The 26,763-nt window shown below is 43.0% G+C and overlaps 1 protein-coding gene across 7 annotated transcripts in view; it reads right to left on the reverse strand.

Moving 5' to 3' along the window:
- The window catches only part of LOC142750019 (serine/threonine-protein kinase N1-like), a 117,664-nt gene that overhangs the window by 51,386 nt on the left and 39,515 nt on the right, over positions 1–26,763 (reverse strand). For 5 of the 7 annotated variants that reach the window (XM_075858730.1, XM_075858728.1, XM_075858729.1 and 2 more), the window contains 2 exons: positions 5,267–5,651; positions 4,862–5,001 (listed from right to left, as the gene is read on the reverse strand). In XM_075858730.1, coding sequence (XP_075714845.1) covers positions 4,862–5,001; positions 5,267–5,621 — 495 coding nt within the window. In that variant the 5' untranslated portion in view covers positions 5,622–5,651. Of the gene's footprint in view, positions 1–4,861; positions 5,002–5,266; positions 5,652–9,377; positions 9,407–24,050; positions 24,271–26,763 lie in introns of those variants that run through there. The other 2 variants (XM_075858726.1, XM_075858732.1) reach the window with 2 other exon arrangements.

Raw genomic sequence — 26,763 nt, forward strand, 5'->3', positions numbered from 1 at the left:
TATAGGGGCATTATATTGTGTGGGGGCTCTATGGGGGCATCATACTGTAGGAAGGCACTGTGGGAGCATGATACTGTGTGGGCTGAACTGGGCGTGTATCGGAAGGGATTGGGGAGGGTTAGAGGTGTGGCTTAACGCGCATTGCATCGGTTCTCCCTTTTTGCAATACTTGAATGTTTGGAGGTATGCACAGTCTTATTTTATTTCCTACTTTACGCAAATTCACACGTTGCAGAATTGTTGTGGATTTTAAATTTGGACTCCATACTGAAAATCTGCAGCACTTCACAGTACAATGCTTGTGGAAGAAATATTTAAAAACCCATCCAAATGCAGCGGGGGAAAAATGCGTAGATTTGAGGGCATACTGCGGATTTCAAAATCCGTAGCATTTCAATTCTGTTGCGGATTTGTTGCAAAATTTCACATTGGATTCTACCATTACAATGCATAGGGTGAAATCGACACCAAAATCTGTGTCAAAATTCGCATGTAGCACATGTGGACTTCGACATGGATTCGTTGCAGATCTGCAGTGAAATCCACAGTGAAATAGTGTGTCCTATATGATCTATCTATCTATCTATCTATCTATCTATCTATCTATCTATCTATCTAGTATTGTGAGTTTGTAGGAACGTATAGTAGAACAATTTGAGAAAAATTAATCTTCATTTTATTTCTTTTTTTATTGCTTTTATGTTCAGATTTTCCTGACTGCTCAACATTAAATAGTCATCTGATCTAAACGAAAATGCCACAACTTCCTCCATCTGTATTGCTGCAATGTGCACTGCGTCCCCCACCCTCCAGCATTCTCTCTAGAACTACAAATCATGAACCTGCCCAATCAAAGGCATTTCCCGTCTGTTTCCTCATGTCACATTATACCCTTCCCCTTTATGCAGCCTAAAAATGAAAGCCCAGTGTGGACTGAATTGAGCTATTCATCCTGTGATGTGCATATAGGTCACCATTCTGCATTGTGAATCTGTCCCCGCAAATCCCTTTCTGGCACTGCAACCATTTCTGAAATTGCCTCCAGATATAGACGATCATGTTATAAATGGAGGAAGAACACCAGTCAAAAACTGCCACAAAAACGGCATGTGTGATCCTGGCTTTAACTGTGCCTCCCCTTATAAATTCCCCCTTAAAGGCATTTTCCCAAAATCATAAATGATCGCCTATCCAAAGGTGATAGTTTTCTGATTGCTGTGACCACCACCATTGGGAACTCCACCAATTGTAAGAATGGGGGTCCCAAACCCCCTGTTCCTCCTCACCGCTCGACCCGCAGTGAGGAGGACATTGAATGGAAAAATTGTTTGCAAAAATTGTGCGATAGACCAAAAATATGCATATCAAACGTCATCAAAATGTCCCATTATAACAGGCGAGGCCAAAGATTAAAATCTAGCATGGTAAAAAACAAGAGCTCAATGAGCCAACAAGGAGACAAACAAAAAACTGCAAAAGACATAAAGACAAACACAAACAAACAAACAAACAAACAAACAAACAAACAAACAGAGAGGGGACTAGTAGACAAAGAGGAGACATGAGGGGGTAAAGAGAGGTACAGTAGATCAGCTCGTGGGAGAGTTAAAGGCTATGAACACCTTTGAGGGCTTTTTTTTTAAAATTAATATATTAGTCAGTGAGATTAGTGTAACTTTGTAAATAGTTTTTATTAAATGTTCGTTTTACTTTTGGAGATACAGCTGCTTTGTATTTTCTATAAAGAACAGCTGTATCGTTCGTTTACAATGTTCTAAATTCAAATGTGATAGATTATAGGTGGATCCCGCATGTTAGAGACATGCAAGACCCGAAGACACTGAACCCGTCAGGTCCGCGGGACTGACGGACTCAGTGAATAGCAAACTATACAGCTGTTCTATATAGAGAATACAGAACAGCTATATCTCTAAAAGTAAGGGAGATGTGCTACCGACATGATGGTAATGCATGGGGACAGGCTATCGCATGTAATAGTGCGGTTTTTTATGCGTTTTTTTACATTTTGATGCAGAAATAGGTGCGTTTTTATTCTGCAGATTTTGGTGCGTTCTTTTTAAAACTGGTCAGATATAATTCACAAGCAGAAAAGCAAGATAAATTGACATGCTGTGGATTTTAAAATACGCTCCGAAGGTCAATTTACGTGCAGAAAAAATCTGCAACGTGTAGATGAGATTTCTTGAGGTCTCATTTACTTTGTTGATACTGTATAAGGCCTGATTTACACGAACGTGTGCGTTTTGCGCGCGCAAAAAACGCTGCGTTTTGCGCGCGCAAAAGGCACTTGGCAGCTCCGTGTGTCATCCGTGTATGATGCGCGGCTGCGTGATTTTCGCGCAGCCGCCATCATAGAGATGAGGCTAGTCGACGCCCGTCACTGTCCAAGGTGCTGAAAGAGCTAACTGATCGGCAGTAACTCTTTCAGCACCCTCGACAGTGAATGCCGAACACAATATACACCAACCTGTGAATAAAAAAAGACTTTCATACTTACCAAGAACTTCCTGCTTCCCCCAGTCCGGGCTCCCGGCCGTTGCCTTGGTGACGCGTCCCTCTCTTGTCATCCGGCCCCACCTCCCAGGATGACGCCGCAGTCCATGAGACCGCTGGAGCCTGTGATTGGCTGCAGCCTGTGCTTGGCCTGTGATTGGCTGCAGCTGTCACTTGGACTGAACTGTCGTCCCGGGAGGTCGGACCGGAGTTATCGGTAAGTCAGAACGTCTTTTTTTTTTACAGGTTCATGGATTTTCGGAGCGGAAGTCACTGTCCATGGTGCTGAACCAGTTTAACGCTTTCAGCACCGTGGACAGTGACTGTCTCCTGACGTCGCGTACCCGAACATTTTTTACCGGTTTCGGTCAAAACGAGTTTGGCCGAACCCGGTGAAGTTCGGTGCGCTCATCTCGAATTTGACACTCCGTTTGGATGTTTGTAAACAGAAAAGCACATGGTGCTTTTCTGTTTACATTCAGGAGTTTGACAGCTCTTGCGCGAATCACGCAGTTCGCACGGAAGTGCTTCCGTGCGGCATGCGTGGTTTTCACGCACCCATTGACTTCAATGGGTGCGTGAGTGCGCGAAAAACGCACGATTATAGAACATGTCGTGAGTTTTTTTCTGCGCACACGCGCTGAGCGCAATTCACGCATTGTCTAAACTGCCCCATTGACTAATATAGGTGCGTACGACATGCGTGCAAAGCACGCGCGTCGCACGCGCGTATATTACGTTCGTGTAAATGAGGCCTTATGCTGCGGATTTGCCACATGAAAATCCACGCGGCAAGTCTGCATGTAATACTCATCGTGTGCATTTGGCCTTAGGCCTTCCCAAACAACACCCAGGAGATTAGTCAGAATCTGGAATAATCAATCCGTTACGAAACAACCCTTTTAAGCTTTATTTATATAACCTAAAAAAACTTTTGTCATTTGTACATGTCAGAAATAGTGAGATCCTCAACCAAGCCCTGAATAAAAGGGATCCTAGCTCTAAGTGGTAATTTTTGCCTCCATTTTTTGAGCCAAACCCAAAATTGGACACAAAAGAAAGTTGATGCATCATCCTTCCTTTTTAACTTTCCTTCCTTTTGGATCCACTTCTGGCCTTGGCTCACAAAACTGCACCAAAAACTGCATCAAAACTCTGTGTGTGTGATCCTGGCCGTGCAGATTTTTTTTATAGCTTTTGGTAATGCCGATTGAATTAGACAAGTCATAGCTATGTGATGCCAAATGGGTCCAGATGTTTATTACGTACTGGCAAACCCTTGTTCCAGGAATCAGTGCGGGCCACATATTACTTATATAGCTACATGTCTAAAAATGAGGAACACAAGTAACTTCTGAGGGACTGTAAATATAGATAGATTTGTAAATGGGTCTTGCCGAAGAATAATAGTGACTACAACATTGACTCAACTTTTTATAACGCCACAATCCTGCACAACGCAATTCCCCTGGCTTAACTGGTTTTGGTATGGGGATATATAGACAGGCTTAAAGGCTTTGGGTTTTAACATAGGTCTGGTATAGGTATGGAAAATGTCACCCATACATTTTCTATCTCACTGAACAGGGAAGTAAAAAAAAAAATATTTGGTCTTCTTTAAAAGTGTTCCCCCCATGAGAAAAGTGGGGGATTATTATATTATTTTCAAAATCTTGTTTATTGGATGTCAGGTTTTATGCCTCGAGGCAGGGTGACGGGTCTTTGCAAAGGTCCAGAAAAGTAGACTCTAAACTAGTATTTATTAACGTTCCTAAACAAAGTACCCTCTAAAGAAATAAATTAAATCAAAGTACCCCAAGACTATGATCGTACACTGTGATGCATCTATGAAAAGCACAACTATAAGATCGAATAGGTTTTTGTCAATCAAACCATAAGAAAAAGCCCGATAACCCTATCGACAAATAATTAGCTCCAAAGTCAGCACCAAATGAGGTTGTCTTCTGCTGGACTTTTGGTGCCCATTGTAGTGTCAGAGCCTGGCCCAACATACTCTGGTACTGTGGGGGGCAAGTCGGACCCTGCCTATGATGCTATCTAGTCATCCATAACAAAACATCACCTCAACCGTAGTCGCGTTTCTGCGGTTTTGTCATTTAAAGTGGTATTTCCATTGTTGAGTCTTAGGGCATATGCTAGTAATATGGCATCACTTACTATGGTGACAAGCCCTTTAACCTTTATATTGTAAATCTTCTCTCATATCCCACTCTTCACTTCACCAACATTGTCTTTCTTCTCTTGCACCAATTGTGACCTACCGAAGCCCATAAACAGTCCTCTGCAATGAAGTCGTTCTGACCAGACACTTATACCCTATTCCTACCTTGACTGAGCCATTACTGTACATCTGGATCATATTTTCTGCTCCATGTCTCACTCTCATCTCGATACCCAAATGGCGTTCTAATCGGGACACACGAGCTTGCTGGGCCTGGTAGTGGACACCTGAGGAAAGTGGGTTAACTGAAAGAAAAGAACAAAGAAAATAATAATAGATGGTTAATATGGGCCGTAGAGAGGCTGGATTTTAACATGTCTGATTGTTGTTTTTTACGAGGGGACATGCTGCAGTATATGTGTCTGGCAGCCATTTAAACCTCTCCCCCCCCCCCCTTTGAAATAACATGCGCATTGAACATGCATACTTATGGGGCAGTCAGAGAAGAAAGCCAATATATAGACAGAATTTAACATCCTTATCACATCTTCTGAATACCCATAGCATTACCTGACTTTGGGTTTGGTGATGTAGGAGAGACATCAAGTTCTTCCAGTCCCTGTTTCAAGCTATCCAGTCTTCTCTCACATGTTCTAAGCATGGTCTCTACATGTCCCAAGTTCTTGCGTTCTGTGGTTGCTCTTAGGAGCCTCTCTGCTCCCTCCTTAATCCTCAGCTCCCTGCAGATTTCCCTGCGCAGACGATCTCTCTCATCCTCCAATCCCTGTTGATCCCCTTTGTCACAATCCATGCCTGGCAGATCTCCACCATCTATGCCCTGGAGCTCCTCACTCTGATCTCCAACACTGGACCTTCCTTCTCTCGCTGCAAGCATCCTACCTCTGTCTCTGGGCCCCTGTTCCATCTTGTCACTGCATGGAGAACAGATATTAACCTGTAGAAAATAAATAGTAGAGGTTAATAGGTATATAATCTCACAGATAACTAGTTAAGGAGCAATTAAATATGATCAGGGTTGGCATTCTGTATAGTAGATGCTGGTGTAAAGTGGAAAGGTCATTGACCCGATAACACAATAATGGAGAATTACATACAGACGCCACTGTGGCATTATCTACCAGTGGGGGTGTGACACTATCTACAGAGGGCACTGTGGCATTATCTACAGAGGGCTGTGTGGCACTACCTACAGGGGGCTGTGTGGCACTACCTACAGGGGGCTGTGTGGCACTACATACAGGGTGCTGTGTGGCTCTACCTACAGGGGGCTGTGTGGCACTACCTACAGTGGGCTGTGTGGCACTACATACAGGGTGCTGTGTGGCTCTACCTACAGGGGGCTGTGTGGCTGTATTTACAGAGGGCACTGTGGCAACATCTACAGAGGGCACTGTGGCACTAACTAGAAAGGGGGCGGAAAAACGGCTGAAAAATCGGAAGCAGAACGCCTCCAAACATCTGCCCATTGATTTCAATGGGAAATATGGCGTCCTGTTCCGACGGGGCGTTTTTTTACATGGCCGTTTCGAAAAAATACGGCCGCAAAAAAGAAGTGCATTTTACTTCTTGAACCGTTTTTGGAGACGTTTTTCATTGACCCTATAGAAAATGAGCTCCACAAACTACCTACAGGGGGCTGTGTGGCACTATCTACAGGGGGCTGTGTGGCACTACCTACAGGGGGCTGTGTGGCACTACCTACAGGGGGCTGTGTGGCTCTATTTACAGGGGGGCTGTGTGGCACTATCTACAGATGGCACTGTGGCAACATCTACAAAGGGCACTTTGGCACTAACTAGAAAGGGGGCTGAAAAACGGCCGAAAAAAATCGGAAGCAGAACGCCTCCAAACATCTGCCCATTGATTTCAATGGGAAATATGGCGTTCTGTTCCGACAGGGCGTTTTTTTTAACGTAGCTGTTTCGAGAAAAAAACGGCCGCAAAAAAGAAGTGCATTTCACTTCTTGAGCCGTTTTTGGAGCCGTTCTTCATTGACTCTATAGAAAAACAGCTCCAAAAACGCCCGTAAAAAACGCAGCGAAAAACGCGAGTTGCTTACAAAACGTCTGAAAATCAGGAGCTGTTTTCCCTTGAAAACAGCTCCGTATTTTCAGACGTTTTTGCTAAGCGTGTGAACATAGCGTCATGGTAGCACAGTACCAATCCAGTTTTGATCTAAACAGCTGAATCATTGGAGACAAACTGGTTACTAGGTAAACACTGCCTCACAGCAACAGTCTTCTATTGTGGGTTGTCAGGCACCACGTTCCTAGCAACCAGTCTATCTCAGGATAGGAGTTAATAGGACGTGAACCATATAATAAATGATCCTATTGCTATTCTGAGGGTTCACAGATATATATGTGACTGTTTCTAAAGACTTTTGGAGCTCGAGATATGTAACATAAAGTAACGACTGCTGGGAAGCCATTTCAGGGAAACATTACAATCACTTCCTCCCCAGCCCGAAATAGCTGATTACAGAGACAATCGATTCCTTTCAACAGCACGCAAATGCAGATAAAATGGCTTTACGTTTACTGTCCCTTTAACACCAAAGTACAATGATGTCCAATTAGATTGCTGACAGGAAGTCTGTTGTCTGTCGACCAACCTCATCTTCAATGTCCGTTATTAACCACTTCATGACCAGCGCCACTAAACCTAATGTCCACAGCTTATAAAACCACACCAGCGTTGTAATTTAAGCTATTTTATTATTAGTTATTTATAATAATTCTTTTTTAGTTATACCTATGTATGTAAATATTGTGTGATGGGAAAACCCCTTTACAATTTTTAGATGTATAAGAAAAAGAACTCTAAGGCCCAGTTCATGAAGGACATTTGTGATCCGGTGTGGTATTGTACCTATACTTTATCATCACAGACAGATGTTACATGTAAAGTAATGAGGGACTATGGATATACATTCACAGTGAACATCAGTATTTTCCATGCCGCACCACATTTCTAATAGAAAAAAGGTCATTTTTGGGTCTCAGCATCTTTCAAAAATTTTATTACATAACAAAAATTGTCCTTTTCATTAAAATGTGCAGTTTTTGGGACTCTTGGGTTTCCTAGTTGCACTTATTGTCCATGTGTGACTCACCCGTTGGTTTTGGGAGATTTGACATCAAAACGGATCCCCGGTGATAATATGGCCGATCATATAATCACCAGTAAAGAAACATGACACAGAAGACCTCATTCTCTAGGTTCAGCATTTTGTTATGTCTATTGCTATTAAAGGGTTTTTTCAGGCAGTTGCGGTATACGTTTTTTAGGTGCCCAAGGCCCCTCTTGGTGCCTACAGTTCAGCCTGCTAGCTGTGGAATGGATATTCATTCATTTACTTGATCCCTGTTATTTACTGGTTTTCCACCAATTCCTAGTGTTCTTATTTATACATGGTAAAACGGATTGGTATATAAATTGATCTTTTCAATGGCGCTCAAGGCGACTGCTTACTTCATCTACACCTTGTCCCGTATTCAGGAAAACACATTGATGACCTATCTGTATTTACAGCTGTGTCTGGTACTGCTACTCAGCCCTATCCAACAAACAGGGGTCCGGGACAGTGAGATAAAGAGAAACATTCGCAGGGTTCACTGGAAAGCTGGTGGTCACTGGTAATCTAAATAGCAGCTGCTTTGCAGGGTTAGAATTAAGGGGTTTGTTTTTGTGACCCTGCAATGTACTTAATTGGGAAAGAAAATCACTAGTGACTACCGGTGACCACTAGATCTGTATCTCAGCCTACTATACCTTTGTGAGTGTGACATGAGGAGAAAGATGGATATTGTGATTAAAGGGGTAGTCCGCTTTCAGCAAACTAAAGTAAGTAAACTTTTTAAAAACTTGTGACATGTCATAGTGACAGGTCAGAAGTTTTGATCGGTGGGGGTTCGAGCACTGAGACCCCCACTGATTTCTAAAACGAAGCGTCAGAAGTGCTCGGGTGAGCGCTGTGCCACTTTGTTTCTGATCGGCTTTCCTCGGAAAGCAAAGTGAGCTGTGTACGGGCTCAATAGAAAGCCTATGAGTTCATACACCACTTGCTCGGCGTTCCCAGGAAAGCAGATCAAAACCAAAGCGGCACAGCGCTCACCCGAGCACTTCTGACGCTTCGTTTTAGTGATCGGTAGGCATCTCAGTGCTCAGACCTCCATCGATCCAAACTTCTGGCATGTCATGTTATGACAAGTCAAAAGTTTTTCAAAAGTTTAAAGTGATAATAACATTTTCCAAATACTTTGTGTATTAGGACGCACTGGACCATAAGACGCACCCATAAATTGTAATAAAAGAGGATTGAAAAAAAAAAAGGTTTTGCCTTTAACTGTACATTTCCTGGGTAATATTGAGACAGGGTACCAAAGTGCCCCAATACAATGCCTACCACAGTGCCCTAATACAATGCCTACCACAGTGCCCTAATACAATGCCTACCACAGTGCCCTAATACAACGCCTACCACAGTGCCCCCATACAATGCCTACCACAGTGCTCCATAACGATGCCAGCCAGTGCCCCATAACGATGCCAGCCAGTGCCCCATAACAATGCCAGCCACAGTACCCCATAACAATGTCAGACACAGAAATACAAGATATTGGCAGCTATAAGTGCTCTCACCCTCCCCTGAACTCACCAGACATCAGAGGTGTGGAGAGGCAGGGGTTAACGGTGTTGAATCTGCTCTTCTTGCTCTGTACATAGGAGGGGGCGTGGCTACAAAGGTCCTTGCAGATCAGTAGCTGCCCAGATTACTGTGCTGTGTGTATTAATGTTGGGGTGTTATTTGCTCACTGAACAGTGAGATGACAGAACTCTGTGTGTAAAATGTGACTGTTCAGTGAGCAGATAACACAGAGATCTTTTACACACAGCACAGGACATGCTGCTGCCATTACACTGCACTGCAAGGACCTTTGAATCACAGAGCTTAGTCTAGGCCCCATGAACATGACCGTAAAAAACTCAGTTTTTGCGGACCGCAATTGCCGTCTGCAAAAACTGACCCATTCACTTCCATTGAACATGGACATTTTTCCGTATCGCTACGGATGGGTGTCCGTGCCGTGGAAATGTTCAGAAAATTATGGAACATGTCCGTTCTTTTGCATTTTGCGTGCCGCAGTGCTCCCATATTTTGTATGGGAGCACGGCCCAAAAATGCAGGTAGCAGTCGGCGGTGGGCCGTGTTTATGGGCACAGCCGTGTGCATAGGGCCGCACACAGTGGCATCTGTTTGCCTTCAGGACATAAAACAGCAGGAGATTACAGCACAGATTATAAGATTTAGGCCTCATGCACACGACCGTAGCCATGTGCATGCCCGTGATTTTCGGGTCGGCCGGCAGCGGACTGTCAGCCGCCCGCAAATCGCGGGCAATGCACATGGCGCGGCCATTATTTTCAATGAGCCCGGACCGCAGAAGACGGCCGTAATAAGACATGTCCGTTCTTTCTGCGGTGCGGGCTCCCGGGCCATGCACAGACCGTAAAAACTACGGTCGTGTGCATGGGGCCTATAACTGCGTTTTATAGTCCAGAAAATACGGTAATTCCTCATTCAATATCTCTGCTAATTTTAGTAGGAACACTCATTGTTTCCTTCCTGTGGATAAAATTCTGTCCATGGTCATGTGATGGACATACAGGTGCTGGAATCGTTAGAAGACACAGCTCTGATACACATACTGTAAATGACAACAAGCAGAGCTCTTGAAAAAAATTAGGAATTAATACAGAAAGTATATAATAACATTCATTTGCTAAAACCGGAAAAAAAAACTTTAATTGTAGTCACACCCAGAAGGGTAACTTGATGCTCCTGGGTCCCAATGCAAAATCTGTATCAGAGCCCCCAACTATGATGCACTATTTAGGCCTTATTCACACGAGCGTATTTCATGTCCGTGTTACGCGCGTTAAAACAACGGACCTATGCAAGTCAATGGGGACATTCAGTGTTTTTCACGCAGCGTGTTTTCCGCTGATTCAGGCCTCATTTACACGAGCGTGTGCGTTTTGCGCGCGCAAAAAACGCTGCGTTTTGCGCGCGCAAAAGGCACTTGGCAGGTCCGTGTGTCATCCGTGTATGATGCTCGGCTGCGTGATTTTCGCGCAGCCGCCATCATAGAGATGAGGCTAGTCGACGCCCGTCACTGTCCAAGGTGCTGAAAGAGTTAACTGATCGGCAGTAACTATTTCAGCACCCTCGACAGTGAATGCCGAACACAATATACACCAACCTGTGAATAAAAAAAGACTTTCATACTTACCAAGAACTTCCTGCTTCCCCCAGTCCGGGCTCCCGGCCGTTGCCTTGGTGACGCGTCCCTCTCTTGTCATCCGGCCCCACCTCCCAGGATGACGCCGCAGTCCATGAGACCGCTGCAGCCTGTGATTGGCTGCAGCCTGTGCTTGGCCTGTGATTGGCTGCAGCTGTCACTTGGACTTTACTGTCATCCCGGGAGTTCGGACCGGAGTTATCGGTAAGTCAGAACGTCTTTTTTTTTTTACAGGTTCATGGATTTTCGGAGCGGAAGTCACTGTCCATGGTGCTGAACCAGTTTAACGCTTTCAGCACCGTGGACAGTGACTGTCTCCTGACGTCGCGTACCCGAACATTTTTTACCGGTTTCGGTCAAAACGAGTTTGGCCGAACCCGGTAAAGTTCGGTGCGCTCATCTCGAATTTGACACTCCGTTTGGATGTTTGTAACCAGAAAAGCACGTGGTGCTTTTCTGTTTACATTCATCCTTTTGACAGCTCTTGCGTGATTTTCGCGCATGCAACGCAGGACCGTCAGTGTGGCATGCGTTGTTTTCACGCACCCATTGAAGTCAATGGGTGCGTGTTGCGTGAAAAACGCAAGAATATAGAACATGTCGTGAGTTTTACGCAACGCACTCACGCAGCGCAAAATTCACGCATCGTCTAAACAGCCCCATAGACTATTATAGGTGCGTACGACACGCGTGAAAAGCACGCGCGTCGCACGCGCGTATAATACGCTCGTGTAAATGAGGCCTCAAACTCATTGCATGTCCTATACTTGTGCGTTTTTGCGCATCACACACCCATTGAAGTCAATGTGTGCTGGAAAATCACAGACAACACACGGACGCCACACAGAACTGCAACGCAGGAAAAACGCAGCGTTTTTTACGCGTGCAACTCGGACACGTTCGTGTGAATAAGGCCTTCGAGTAATGGATTCCTTATATGGGTCAAAAGGAGCTTTGGGCCCCTTCAGGCTCCAGAGCCTGGGTGCACGGCAACCTCTGCACCTTTTTTTACTACATGAGGTGTGTTGCTCCAAGTTATGGCTACATCCCAGGTGCAGTAATTTCAGAAGCTGATATGGTTGTGGCTTTGCTATGAATGACAGCAGTAGCGTGATCTCACGAGATCACGCTGTGCAGCGATTAAGTCCCACACAAACTTTACCGAAGTGTCGGTATTGTGAATAGACATCGCGTCCTGGCTGGAGGTGATGTCTATTCACTGTGAAGACACTTCAGTAAAGTTAGGGTATGTTCACACAAGGGAAAACAGCTCCTAATTTTCTTACGTTTTTTAAGCCACTCGCGATTTTCGATGTGTTTGTCGCTGCGTTTTTTTTACGGCCGTATTTGGAGTTTTTCTCGATAGAGTCAATGAAAAACGTCTCCAAAAACGTCCCAAGAAGTGACCTGCATTTCTTTTTCGCGGCCGTTTTTTTACGCGTAAAAAAACGCTGCAAAAAATGCTCCGTCGGAACAGAACGACGTTGAAATCAATGGGCAGATGTTTGGAGGCGTTCTGCTCCCGACTTTTCAGCCGTTTACGGCCCGAAAAACTGCCTAAAATAGGCAGTGTGAACATACCCTTACTGTGGGTGTATGTGACAGCACAGCGAGATCAGGCTGTGCTAAGTACAAATGGACATGAATGGAGAGAACTGTATGACGCTGATTGGTCACTGATTGGTCAGCGTCATACACTTCTCTTTACAACGCCCACTTGGTCAAAAGTTAAAAATGCCCAGTTGAACATTAAGAAAGTAATTAGCATAAATTTAAAATTCCTCATAACTTCCTCAAAAATGATCGTTTTTCAAAATAAAAACCACTGTTCTTATCTACATTACAGCACCGATCAGATTATGTAGAGAGATAGGGCACTTATAATCTGGTGACAGAGCCTCTTTAAAGAGGCTCTGTCACCACATTATGAGTGGCCTATATTGTACATGATGTGATCGGCGCTGTAATGTAGATAACAACAGTGGTTTTTATTTAGAAACACGATAATTTTTGACGGAGTTATGACTTATAATAGCTTTATGCTAATGACTTTCTTAATGGACAACTGGGCGTGTTTTACTTTTTGACCAAGTGGGCGTTGTACAGAGGAGTGTATGACGCTGACCAATCAGTGAGCAATCAGCATCATACATTTCTCTCCATTCATTTACTCTGCACATAGCGATATAGATATATCGCTATGTGCAGCCACATACACAAACACGAACATTACTGCAGTGTCCTGACAATGAATATACATTACCTCCAGCCAGGACGTGATGTGTATTCAGCATCCTGACCACTTCTCTGCACTTCTCTGTGATTTACAGCATAGCAGGCGTAGTCTCGCGAGATTATGCTGTAAGCTGTCATTTGCAGTGAGATCTCGCTGTGCTGTGCTGTAAATCACAGAGAAGTGCAGAGAAGTGGTCAGGATTCTGAATAGACATCACGTCCTGGCTGGAGGTAATGTATATTCATTGTCAGGACACTGCAGTAACGTTAGTGTTTGTGTATGTGGCTGCACATAGCGATATAGCTATATCGCTAGTGCAGTGTAAATAACTGGAAAGAAGTGTATGACGCTGATTGGTCACTGATTGGTCAGCGTCATACACTCCTCTGTACAACGCCCACTTGGCCAAAAAGTAAAACACGCCCAGTTGTCCATTGGGAAACTCATTAGCATAAATCTAATATAGGTCATAACTCTGTCAAAAATGATAGTTTTCTAAATAAAAAACACTGCTGTAATCTACATTACAGCACCGATCACCTCATGTACAATATAGGCCACTTATAATGTGGTGACAGAGCCTCTTTAAATGCAGCAGGCAAATGCGATCGCTTAATTTAAGAGGTTTGCAGCTCATCGCCCACCCGGCAAAACGGCAACAAAGTTATCGGGGTGCCGGTGGCTGCAAAGCCAACCAGAGGCCTAATACTGGCCTCCCAGTCTGCCTATTACAGATGCCTTCAAGGCCTCGCCCGGAGGTGGGGCTTAAAAGGCTTCTGATGGTGCCGGCAAGATGGAGCCAGCTCAGGAGCTGAGCCGGCGTCATCAGCGGTGGATGTCAACTGTATGTTACAGCTGACATCCACCTGTAACAGCAGGAGCTAGCTACGATCCCTGCCATTAACCCCTTCGATGCAGCGATCGAAAGCTTTTGCTGCATCTTAGAGGTTGGTAGCAGATCGGCAGCCCTGCCATGCGATTGCAGGCCTGCCGACTGCTGCTATGGCCTAACAATGGCCTCCTGCTCTGCCATTACAGAAGCCAATTATGCCCCGCCTGGAGGCGAAGCCTAATCGGCTTGCTGTCTGTGAACGACTGACAGATCTAATACATTGCACTACACTGGTAGTGCAATGTATTAGAAATTAAATCAGACTGTTGGATCTTCAAGTTCCCTAGTGGGACTAAAGAAAAGTGTAAAAACAAGTGTAAAAAAATGTGTAAAAAAAGTTGTACAAAATATAATAAAAGTTTCAAGTAATGAAATAAAACACAATCGCCCTTTTTCCCTTATCAAGTTCTTTATTATTGAAAAAATAAATAAACCATACGTATTTGGTATCTCCGCATCCGTAACAGCCTGTACTATAAAAATATTATGTTGTTTATTCCACAGTGAATGGCGTAAAAAAAAAGTTAAAAACAATGCCAGAATTTCTGTTTTTTTGGTCACTTTGCCCTACAAAATTGGAATAAAAAGTGATCAAAAAGTCGCACGTATCCAAAAACGGTACCGATAAAAACTATAGCTCGTCTCGCAAAAAACAAGCCCTCATACAGCTCCGTCGACAAAAAAATGTAAAAGTTACGTTTCTCACAACTTGGCGACAGAAAAAATACATTCTTTTTACAAAAGTATTTTTATTGTGCAAAAAATTGTAAAACATAAAAAAGTGCTATAAATTAGGTATCGCCGGAATCGTACTGTCCTGCAGAATAAAGTTAACATATAATGTATAACACATGGTGAATGCTGTATAAAAAAAACCTAAACAATGCCAGAATTGTTGTTCTTTGGTCACCTTGCCTCTCAAAAAATAGGATAAAAAGTGATCAAAAAGTCGCATGTACCCCAAAATGGTACCAATAATAACCACAGCTCGTCCCGTAAAAAAACGGCCCTCATACCACTAAATCTATGATAAAATAAAATAAGTTAAGGCTCTAATAAGTCAGGAAATAAAACATATGCAGTTGTGCAGGCCCGAGGGGACCATTTCTTCTGTTTTAAGAGGCGATTTATCAGGGCATTAAAATTATGGAACCAGGAAGGGAAGGGGGGCTCAAACATATCTGCTGGAAGCGACGGTGCCCGTATTATATCAGGACAACACTTCCCAGTAAAATTCTCCAAATTGCAAATGTGTAGAGTGTGTAAAAAAAGGGGGATAAGGAAGGACATACATCAGTGCGACACCGGCCTGTGCAGAAAGGATCAATCACAGCGTAACACACATCTATGGATTATTTTATTGTTTGTTTTTTTTACCCCATTATTATACCACCTGACTATGCCCCTGATATACTCTGCCCAGCTTACATATGCCCCACATTATAAACTGAAATATCAGAAAAACTCCAAACAAAACTACTATCAAGCAAATCCATGCTCCAAAAGCCAAATGGCGCTACCTCCCTTCTGAGCCCTAAAATGTCCCCAAAAAGCAGTTTACCTCCACATATATGGCATCACCATACCCAGGAGAACCCTTTTAACAATCCACATGTGGGATATTTCTAAAAACGGCATAATCTGGGCAATAAATATTAAGTTACGTTTCTCTGGTAAAACATTCTGTGTTACAGAAAAAAAATGGATCAAAACGTAAAAAGGGATTAAAAATTTGTACATTTCACCTCCACTTGCTTTAATTCCAGTGAAATGCCTAAAGGGTTAAGAAACTTTCTATAAATGCTGTTTTGAATACTTTGAGGGGTGCAGTGTTTAAAATCGGGTGACTAATGGGGGTTTGTATTGTATAGGCCCCTCAAAGCCACGTCACAACTGAACTGGTCCCTGTAAAAACAGCCTTTTGAAATTTTCTTGAAAATGTGAGAAATTGCTGCTAACGTTCTAAGCCTTGTATCATCCTTGAAAAATAAAAGGATGTTCAAAAAACTATGCAAACATAAAGTAGACATGTGGGAAATGTTAATTAGCAACTATGTTGTTTGGTAATATTATCTGTCTTACAAGAAGATACATTTAAATTTAGAAAAATGCAAATTTTTGTAATTTGTCGCTACATTTTGGTGTTTTTCACAATTAAATACTGAATGTATCGATGAAATTTTACCACTACAATGTGTCACGAGAAAACAATCACAGAATCGTTGGATATGTAAAAGCATTCCAAAGTTATTACCACATAAAGTGACGTCAGATTTGAAAAATGACACTCTGTCAGGAAGGACAAAAGTAGCTGCAGCGGGAAGGGGTTAAAAGAGAGCATAAAATGCATTAATTGAAGAAACCAACCAATGTATTCCCCATGGCACTTAAAGAACTCCCATGAAATTTTTTATTTATTTGTCTGTTTTTAATGGGGATCTCGCACATGTAATTTATATTTATTTGCTCACTGATAGTCTATTATACAAAATGCAAGCTCCGTTCGTCTCTCTCATTTGGTCACTTGATCTGAAAACTGACTCGCCGATTCACACAATAATAAATATAAATATAATTTACATGTGCAAGATGCCCACTAACCACTTCACGACTGCCATGCGGCTATATACGTTCCAACTGCAGATGCCCCGTGCAGTTGTCACGTGTATAAAGGTTGACAGCCTTGAACAGGGTTTAATGAGTGCAGGTCTGCTTCAGTGTGAGCAGCGCTGCACTCTCATGTCTGCCGTGGCTTTAAGAGCCCCGGACTACACCCCCCCCCCTGTAGATAGCGCAAAACCCTATGCAGATAGCGCCACCTAAGCTCTATCTAGAAGCGGAATCCCTGGCCTAGAGGGAGCCCCTGATGTCCCTCCATAGCCGCTGTAAATAGTGCCCTCCCCTGTAGATAGCAACACCCCCTGTAGATAGCATTGAACCCCCTACCCCTGTAGAAAGCGCCACCTAGACTCCCACTAGGAGCGGAATCCCCAGTGTCAGATCGCTCTGTGCTGGGGATTCCGCTTCTAGAGAGAGCCCCTGACGTCACTGTCCATTTGAACAGGGACGTCAGGGGCTTTCTCTAGGAGCGGAATCCCCGGCCGACACTCTGACGGGGCATTCCGCTACTGGAGAAGCACCTGGCGTCACTATCCATATATGGACAGTGACGTCGGCGGCTCTCTCCAGTAGCGTAATCCCCGATGTCAGATTGCTCTGTGCCGGGGATTCCGCTACTGGAGAAGCCCCTGGTGTCACTATCCATATATGGACAGTGACGTCAGGGGCTACTCCTGGAGCGGAATCCCCGGCCACAGCACTGCCGATGCTGACGCAGGGGATTCCACTTTTAGGTTATGTTCACACGCAGTGTTTTCAGGCGTAATTAGGGCGTTTTACGCCTCGAATTACGCCTGAAAAAACGCCCCTAATACGCCTCCAAACATCTGCCCATTGCTTTCAATGGGAATTACGATGTTCTGTTCCCACGAGCCTTTATTTTACGCGTCGCTGTCAAAATACGCGAGTTGCTCAAAAAACGTCTGAAAATCAGGTTCTGTTTTCCCTTGAAAACAGCTCCGTATTTTCAGACGTTTTTTGTTAAGCGTGTGAACATACCCTTAGAGTTAGCCACTAACTTCACTGTCCATATATGGACAGAGACATCAGGGGCTCCCTCTAGGAGTAGAATCCACCCCCATTGCAGGGGGTGGTGCTATCTGCAGGGGGGATGGTGCTATCTACAGGGGGTGGTGCAATATGCAGGGGGTGGCACTATCTACAGGGGTGTCGTGCTGTCCACAGGGGGTGCTATATACAGGGGGTGTGGTACTATCTGCAGGGGGGATGGTGCTATCTAAAGGTTGTGGCGCTATATGCAGGGGGTGGTACTATCTACAGGGGGTGTGGTGATGTCTACAGGGGGTGCTATATACAGGGGGTGTGGCACTATTTACATGGGCACTGTGGCATTATATGGGCACTACCTACAGGGGACACTGGCGCTATATACATGGGCACTGTGTGTGGCACTATGTGGGCACTATCTACAGTAGTAACTGTGGCCCTATGTGGGCACTGGCACTATCTACAGTGGTATTGCGTCACTATCTACATGGGCACTGTGGTGTTTTCAGGTGGCGGGGACAAAAAAAACCTTAACAAATAAAATTCATCCATTTTTTCAACGTCCATGAAAAACGGATGGCAAATGGCGGTGAAAAACGGTCAGACGGTTTGGAAATGGATTCAAATTTTGAGACACATTGATGCAAAACAGCCATGAAAAACTGACAGTTGATCCGTTGTTTACTGCCCTTTTTTTCACGTCGTGTGAATATAGCGTTATAGCCCTTTTATCCGCTCACAGCGATCCAGGGTGACAGTGTATATATACAATATAGCGATCATATATATAGTGTATATATACAATATAGCGTTCAATAGCGATCGAGGCTTCTTAGGGGTTAAACCACCATCGACGGACTGCTACATGATAGCGGGCAGGTATGGTTGCTATGGCAATTGGACGCATAATGATGCCATCTATGGAAGCCTAGTGGGTCCTGACAAAGTCAGGACCCACTATGCTTGCTGTCAGCGAGTAGCTGACAGCTCTAATACACTGCACTACGCATGTATTGCAGTGTATTAGAATAGCGATCAGGGCCTCCTGCCCTCAAGTCCACTAGTGGGACAAAGTAATAAAGTAAAAAAAAATAAGAAAATAAACGTTTTAAAAGTAATAAAAGTAAAAATCCCCCTTTTTCCCTCATCAGTCCTTTATATTTAATAAAAATAAATAAACAAATAAACGATACATAGTTGGTATCGCCGCATCCGTACCGGCCTGAACAACAAAATTATTTCGTTATTTCCGCGCGGTGTACGCAATAAAAGAAAATAATAATAAACCATACCAGAATCACAATTGTTTGGTCACTTCAGCTCCCAAAAAATGGAATAAAAAGAGATCAAAAAGTTACATGCACCCCATGAAAACTACAATGAATTCCTCAAGGGGTCTAGTTTCCAAAATAGGGTCACTTTTGGGGGTTTCCACTGTTTTGGCACCACAAGACCTCTTCAAACCGGACATGGTGCCTAATAAAAAGGAGGCCTCAAAATCGACTATGTGCTCCTTTGCTTCGGAGGCCGGTGCTTCAGTCCATTACCGCACTAGGGCCACATGTGGGATATTTCTCAAAACTGAAGAACCTGGGAAATAAATATTGAGTTGCGTTTCTCTGGTAAAACCTTCTGTTTTATAGAAAAAAAATGGAATAAAAAGGATTTTCTGACAAAAAAAGGAAATATGTAAATTTCACCTTTAAATTCCTGTGAAACACCTAAATGGTTAAAAAAAACTTTCTAAATGCTGTTGTGAATACTTTGAGGGGTCTAGTTTATAAAATGGGGTGTTTGATAGGGGTTTCTAATATATAGGCCCCTCAAAGCAACTTCAGAACTGAATTGTAACCTAAAAAAAATAAAAATGAGGCAATTCTTCGCTTCTTACATTATGCTGATAATAAGAAGTGCCCACCCCGAGATGACCCCAGTTTTGACCGTTTGTATAAACTGAGACCCCTATTAGACCATTTCAGTGCCCGGTTTTCCCAAGCATACACCCCCGAGAAGTGTATTTCTATTGATGAGCCCTTGGTAGATTTTAAAGTGAGGCTTCAATTCCGCCAGTTCCTGCCGAGTAAGAGGGCAAGGTATGGCGTGAAGATGTATAAGCTGTGCGAGAGTGCATCAGGGTATACTTACAAATTTAGGATATATGAAGGGAAGGACACCAGTATTCAGCCCCCAGAATGCCCCCCCTTACTGGGAGTTAATGCAAAAATTGTGTGGGATTTGGTGCACCCACTGCTGGACCAGGGTTACCACCTCTACCTGGATAATTGTTATACCAGCGTCCCACTCTTCAAGTGCCTCGCTTCCAGAAGTCCTTCGGCATGCGGCACTGCTAGAAGAAATCTGAGAGCCTCCCTATGACTCTGCTTGGGCAAACAAGAAGGGGTGAGAGCAGGGCACAATCTAGCAGCAACATATTGTGTGTCAAGTACAAGGACAAGAGAGATGTCCTTGTATTGACAATACATGGCCACACCAGTACCCATGTACCAGGACGAGGTACCATTTCAGAGACCCCCAAACCAGACTGCATCCTGGACTACAATAGGTACATGGGAGGGGTGGACTTGTCAGATCAAGTCCTGAAGCCCTACAGCGCCATGCGGTGTGGTATAAGAAGCTGGCCGTGCACATCATACAGATGGCTTTGTACAATGTGTACGTGCTAAGTTCGAGGGGAACTTTCCTGGAATTTCAAGAGGTGGTTATAAAGAACCTAATCTTTAGGGACCAGGAAGGGGGGGGGGCACCAAGTACTTCTGGAAGCGAGGCCACACGCATCGTACAAGGGCAACACTTTCCAGGAGAAGTTCCCCAAACTGGCAAGAAGGGAAAAAGTCAAAATAGGTGCAAAGTCTGCTATAAGAGTGGGATAAGGAAGGACACAATATATGAATGTGTCACGTGTCCCGAAAAACCAGGGCTCTGTATGAAAGAGTGTTTAAAAATTGATCATACATCCCTTGGTTTTTAATCTACCCCAGTTTTACTTACCCTGATGCACTCCGCACAGCTTATCCCCCTCATCTTTCCCTTCTGAGCCCTGCTGTGTGCCCAGACAGTTGTTAACAGCCACATGTTGGGTATTGCCGTACCCAGGAGTATCCACATTACAATTTATAGGGTGTATATCTCCGGTGGCGCATGCTGGGCACAATATATTGGACACTGAAATGGCATACATATATAGAAAATTGCAAATCTCACACTGCACCATCTGCTGCGCATTACCTTTTACACAATACATCTGGGGTCAAAGTGCTCACTATACATCTATATGAATGCCTTAAGGGGTGTAGATTTTAAAATGGGGTCGCTTCTTGGGGGTTTCCATTGCTTTGATACCTCTGGGGCTCCGCAAATGCAACATGGCACCGGAAAACCAATCCAGCAAAATCTGGACTCCAAAGAACAAACAGTCTCCTTTCCTTTTGAGCCATCACATGGGCCCAAACAGCAGTTTATCACCACAAATGGGGTATTGCCGCATTCAGGACAAATTGGGCAACAAAATGGGGCATTTTATTTCTTCTGAAAATAAGACGACATCTCGAGCCAAAACTACATTTTATTGGAAAAAAATTCATTTTTTTAATTTCACAGCCCACTTCAAATACGTGCTGTGAAAAAACTGTGTGGTCTAAATGGTCACAACACCCATAAATGAATTCCTTGAGGGGTGCAGTTTCCAAATTGGGGTCACTGCTGCTGGATTTCCATTGCTTTGATACCTCTAGGGCTCTGCAAATGCGACATGGCACCCGAAAACCAATCCAGCAAAATCTGAACTCCAAAGAACAAATAGCGCTCCTTTCCTCCTGAGCCCTCCCATGGGCCCAAACGGCAGTTTATCACCACAAATGGGATATTGCTGCACTCAGGACAAATTGGGCAACAAAATGGGGTATTTTGTTCCCTGTGAAAATAAGAAATTTTGATAAAAAGTGACATCTTATTGGAAAACAAAATCTCATTTTTGTAATAATTTCACAGCCCAATTCAAATACGTGCTGTGAAAAAACTGTGTGGTCTAAATGGTCACAACACCCATAAATGAATTCCTTGAGGGGTGTAGTTTCCAAAATGGGGTAACTTTTGGGGGATTCCTACTGTTTTGGCACCTCAACACCTCTTCAAACCTGGCATGGTGCCTAAAATATATTCTAATAAAAAAGAGGCCCCAAAATGCACTAGGTCCTCCTTTGCTTCTGGGGGCTTGTGTTTTATTCTAGGAGCGCAGTAGAGCCACATGTGGGACATTTCTAAAAACTGCAGAATCTGGACAATACATATTTAGTCGTTTTTCTCTGGTAAAAGCTTCTGTGTTACAGAAAAAAAATTGTCTGAAATTGAAATTCAGCAAGAAAAATGAAATTTGCAAACTTTCACCTCCACATTGCTTTAATTCATGTAAAGGGTTAAAAAAAACTTTCTAAATGCTGTTTTGAGTACTTTGAGGGGTCTAGTTTTTAAAATGGGGTGTTTATGGGGGTTTCTAATACATACACCCTCAAAGCCACTTCAGAAATGAACAGGTACCTTAAAAAAAAGGTATTTGAAATTTTCTTAAAAATATGAGAAATTGCTGTTTATGTTCTAAGCCTTGTAACGTCCAAGAAAAATAAAAGAAGGTTCAAAAAATGATGCTAATCTAAAGTAGACATATGGAAAATGTGAACTGGTAACTATTTTGGGTGGTATAACCATCTGTTTTACAAGCAGATGCATTTAAATTCTGAAAAATGCTATTTTTTTCTAAATTTTACCACTAACATAAAGTCCAATGTCTCACGAGAAAACAATCTCACAATCGCTTGGATAGGTTTAAGCATTCCGAAGTTATTACCACATAAAGTGAAATATGTCAGATTTCAAAAATGGGCTCTGAGCCTTAAGGCCCTAACTAGGCTGCGTCCTTAATGGGTTAAAGAAGTGCATATCAGAAATGGAAAATTTGACCTGGCCACAGGGGTATAAATGACCCTTGGTCATGAAAGGGTTAAAAACGGGCAAAGAAATAAAAAAATGTAATAGGAGTTCTTCTTTATGTCCCATATTTAACAAGCAGGCCAAACAAGCGCATGACGGGCAGAAAAGGGCAAGAGCAAGAGTCCGCCCAAAATATTCAGTTTGAAAATGACAAGTCTCATAAAATGTCAAAAAGGGACAAGTCTCGTAAGACGATGTAGAAGTAGTCACTAAAAATGGATGACATTTTTTTTAACCGCGCTAATTTTGGTTGCATTTACTTATGGAAGAATCCAGTACACGTTATAGATCCTTTAGGTTGATGCATTTGGTCTAGCACCTCCTGACTTCCGTAATAGCGGACTTCCTGACCCTCACCCGCAGTGCTGTTTCATTAACCCCTTCTCTAGAAACTCTTTTTTCGGATCTTGCTCAAAATCTTAGCGAGTGCCATGTCAATTCCTACTGTGAACCAGTCTGAGACCATTGCACCAAGACTGAGCCATGAGCTTCTCAACCATGCAATACACCTACCCCATCCAAGCATGTACAGCGCATCTCACAATCAACCGGTGGCACACACCTCCTATGTGGCGCAATGACCCCTCCTTTGCCACCTGTCTAGTTTCCGGTGGTTGTAATCTCTACAAAGGAAGTGATACAGTGATATAAACACAAAATGACCATAGTAGACAATGCACGGATGGTCTAGTAGGATACATCTGTGCATATCACGGGCATGGTTTTCTCTATATATCAAGATCCTCTACTCTTTTAGTGGAAAAAATATAAAAAGGATTACTGATCTCTGTGCCCCCTAATAAATAATGAAAGCAGAATATGGACCCCCCCAACTGAATATTGGACACTGGAGTGAATACAGATTGGCACATGGAATATGGCTGAAAACATTTAACATTTTTAAAGCATGCCTGCCACTTGCCACAACTGTGCCCCTACCAGCTTACTAACATACATAAAGACCTAGAGGCCCGCTTTAGGGAAGTGATGTAGTAGAGCTGAATGGGTCATGTTTGCCGTTATAACTGCATTGTTAGTGAATGATGATATAAAACCGTAGGTTTGACTACAGTCCTATGTATAACCACAGATAACACATTGTGATATCACGATGAGTTGCGCCAAATAACAAAACACACTCTGCTACATCTAAGAAAACCAGCTCTGCTCAGCACTACAAACAAAGCGTGCAAATACAATGAACAAACACACATGATCATATCTAGAAATGAAATAAAACTAGAGCCCTGGCACACAGACATCTTGTACCTCTGCATCCTGCTCCTCAGTCGGTGTATGGGGCATTATAACACAGTAAGTGACACTCGCTTACACAGTGTCACCAATGCCGCCCTTCAGTCACACACAGGATGACATGGTGTGTCACACACACAATGAGTGACGGTCTCTTTCTGCCGGTCCCTCCCTGCATTTCCTGTGGATGTTCAGTGCAGTAAATATGCTTGTGAGCCTGTAGTTTATGTACTCAGATCAAATACTACTGAGCAGGGAGAAAGTGACCTATCAATAGTATCACTGCATAGGGGGCGTGGGAGGGAATGTGGGGGCACTAGATGCTGTGTCTTTAAAACTTCACTGATAGTTAATATTAGCCAGTTGATTCTGGTTCGGTTTTATTTTACATTTACAGATACATAAAACATACAGATAGATAGATAGATAGATAGATAGATAGATAGATAGATAGATAGATAGATAGATAGATAGATAGATAGATAGATAGATAGATAGATAGATAGATAGATAGATAGATAGATAGATAGATATGAGGTAGATAGATAGATAGATAGATAGATAGATAGATAGATAGATAGATAGATAGATAGATAGATAGATAGATAGATAGATAGATAGATAGATAGATAGATAGATAGATAGATAGATGGATGGATGGATAGATATGAGAGATAGATGATAGATAGATAGATAGATAGATAGATAGATAGATAGATAGATAGATAGATAGATAGATAGATAGATAGATATACATAAGATAGATATTATCTAGCACACAAGAAAATGGCGATAGCACACTGCGAACACCAATGTCACCTAAGCCACTAAATATAAATACATATGCATTACTGCTAAATCTACTTACAATAGGGAGGTTCCTAGTGCACATTCTGATCAAATTGTGTGAGCCCGCCTGCCACGACAAGGCGACCTCTCTTAGGGCTTATTCAGACGAACGTGATATACGTCCTTGCACCGCGCGTGATTTTCACGCGCCTCGCACGGACCTATATTAGTATATGGGGCCGTGCAGACAGTCCGTGATTTTTACGCAGCGTGAGTCCGCTGCGTAAAACTCACGACATGTCCGTTCTTTGTGCGTATTTCGCGTATCACGCACCCATTGAAGTCAATGGGTGCGTGAAAACCACGCATGGCACATGGAAGCACTTCCGTGGGACGCGCGTGATTCGCGCAACAGCAGTGAAAAGTATGAATGAAAACAGAAAAGCACCAAGTGCTTTTCTGTTTACAAACATACAAACAGAGTGTCATAATGATGGCGGCTGCGTGAAAAGCACGCAGCCACGCATCATATGGTGATGACACATGGAGCTGTCAAGTGCCTTTTGCGCACGCAAAACACCGCGTTTTTTGCGTGCACAAAACGCACGCGCTCGTGTGAATCCAACCTTAGTCCCAGTTCTGGGTGTATGTGCATAGTAAGTCCTCACCATATAGAGGTCGCCTTGTCGTGGCAGGTGGGCTCACACAATTTGATAATATCTATATCTATCTATCTATCTATCTATCTATCTATCTATCTATCTATCTATCTATCTATCTATCTATCTATCTATCTATCTATCTATCTATCTCATATCTAATGAGATAGATACATTTTATTTTTTCTTTATGACCTGTATACGTTCTTCACAACATTTATTTTATTTACCTTTCTTTTATTATCCATATTATTTTGAATCCCATTTTCTCAAAATGTTAAAACTTATAGGAATTAACGATTTAATTATTATTTGAGACTAACTATTTACTTCTACCTGCGAGTAGAACTGTTCACATATATTTTCTGATGTCTCAACCATTTAATAAAGACATATTGAAACAGAGATAGATAGATAGATAGATAGATAGATAGATAGATAGATAGATAGATAGATAGATAGATAGATAGATAGATAGATAGATAGATAGATAGATAGATAGATAGATAGATAGATAGATAACCATAATCCTGACCCTCTCGAGACCTGCTCAAAGTGTTGTCCTCAGCTGCCCTGCGTCTTGCATTAATAAACATTCCCTCTGCTAGATCCTGAGGGAGAATTTATTTATACAAGTAATTGGGCTGGTAATGACTCTTCTCCATGTATACGCTGATCTGGTATCCCCGCAGCAAGGGATGCCGTGTCAGTGAATTAATTTTTAGATTTTGGTAAGAGTCACATAACAAATATGACATTTCAGGCTTAACACTATCTTCACAACTTGTCTTTATATACATTTCATTAGATCCTTTCACGGTTTGTAGAGTGGCGACTACAGACATATACTGGGCATACTCTATAAGGAGAGGGATTGCCGAACATAAAACACCCACATGTTCACCTTCATCACTGGGGCGCTAAGTTCAACCACTTCAACCACTGACCTCCCACCACAGCCTGTTTTTGCCATACACTGTAACGACAACAGTCATAGGAGTGGTGCTTCCTCTAACTGTTGTCATAGATGGGGGAGGAAGCCCGGGACCCAGGGCACTAGCACTGGCACACTTTCCCTAAGGCTGTTTTTTTGCCAACTATATGTTGTTATAGTGCCCCAGAAGAAGCAACGATGATACACGAGGGTCTGTATGGTTACCTAGCCTTAGATTACTACAAATGTAACATGTACTTCGTCACATATAACGTTGTATAGTCCCTCAAACATGTGTGCCACCATATAACTGCATTATAAATGTATAATACTACATACGTTATTT

The sequence above is a fragment of the Rhinoderma darwinii genome, chromosome 3 (assembly GCF_050947455.1).
Source record: "Rhinoderma darwinii isolate aRhiDar2 chromosome 3, aRhiDar2.hap1, whole genome shotgun sequence".
NCBI lineage: Eukaryota > Metazoa > Chordata > Amphibia > Anura > Rhinodermatidae > Rhinoderma > Rhinoderma darwinii.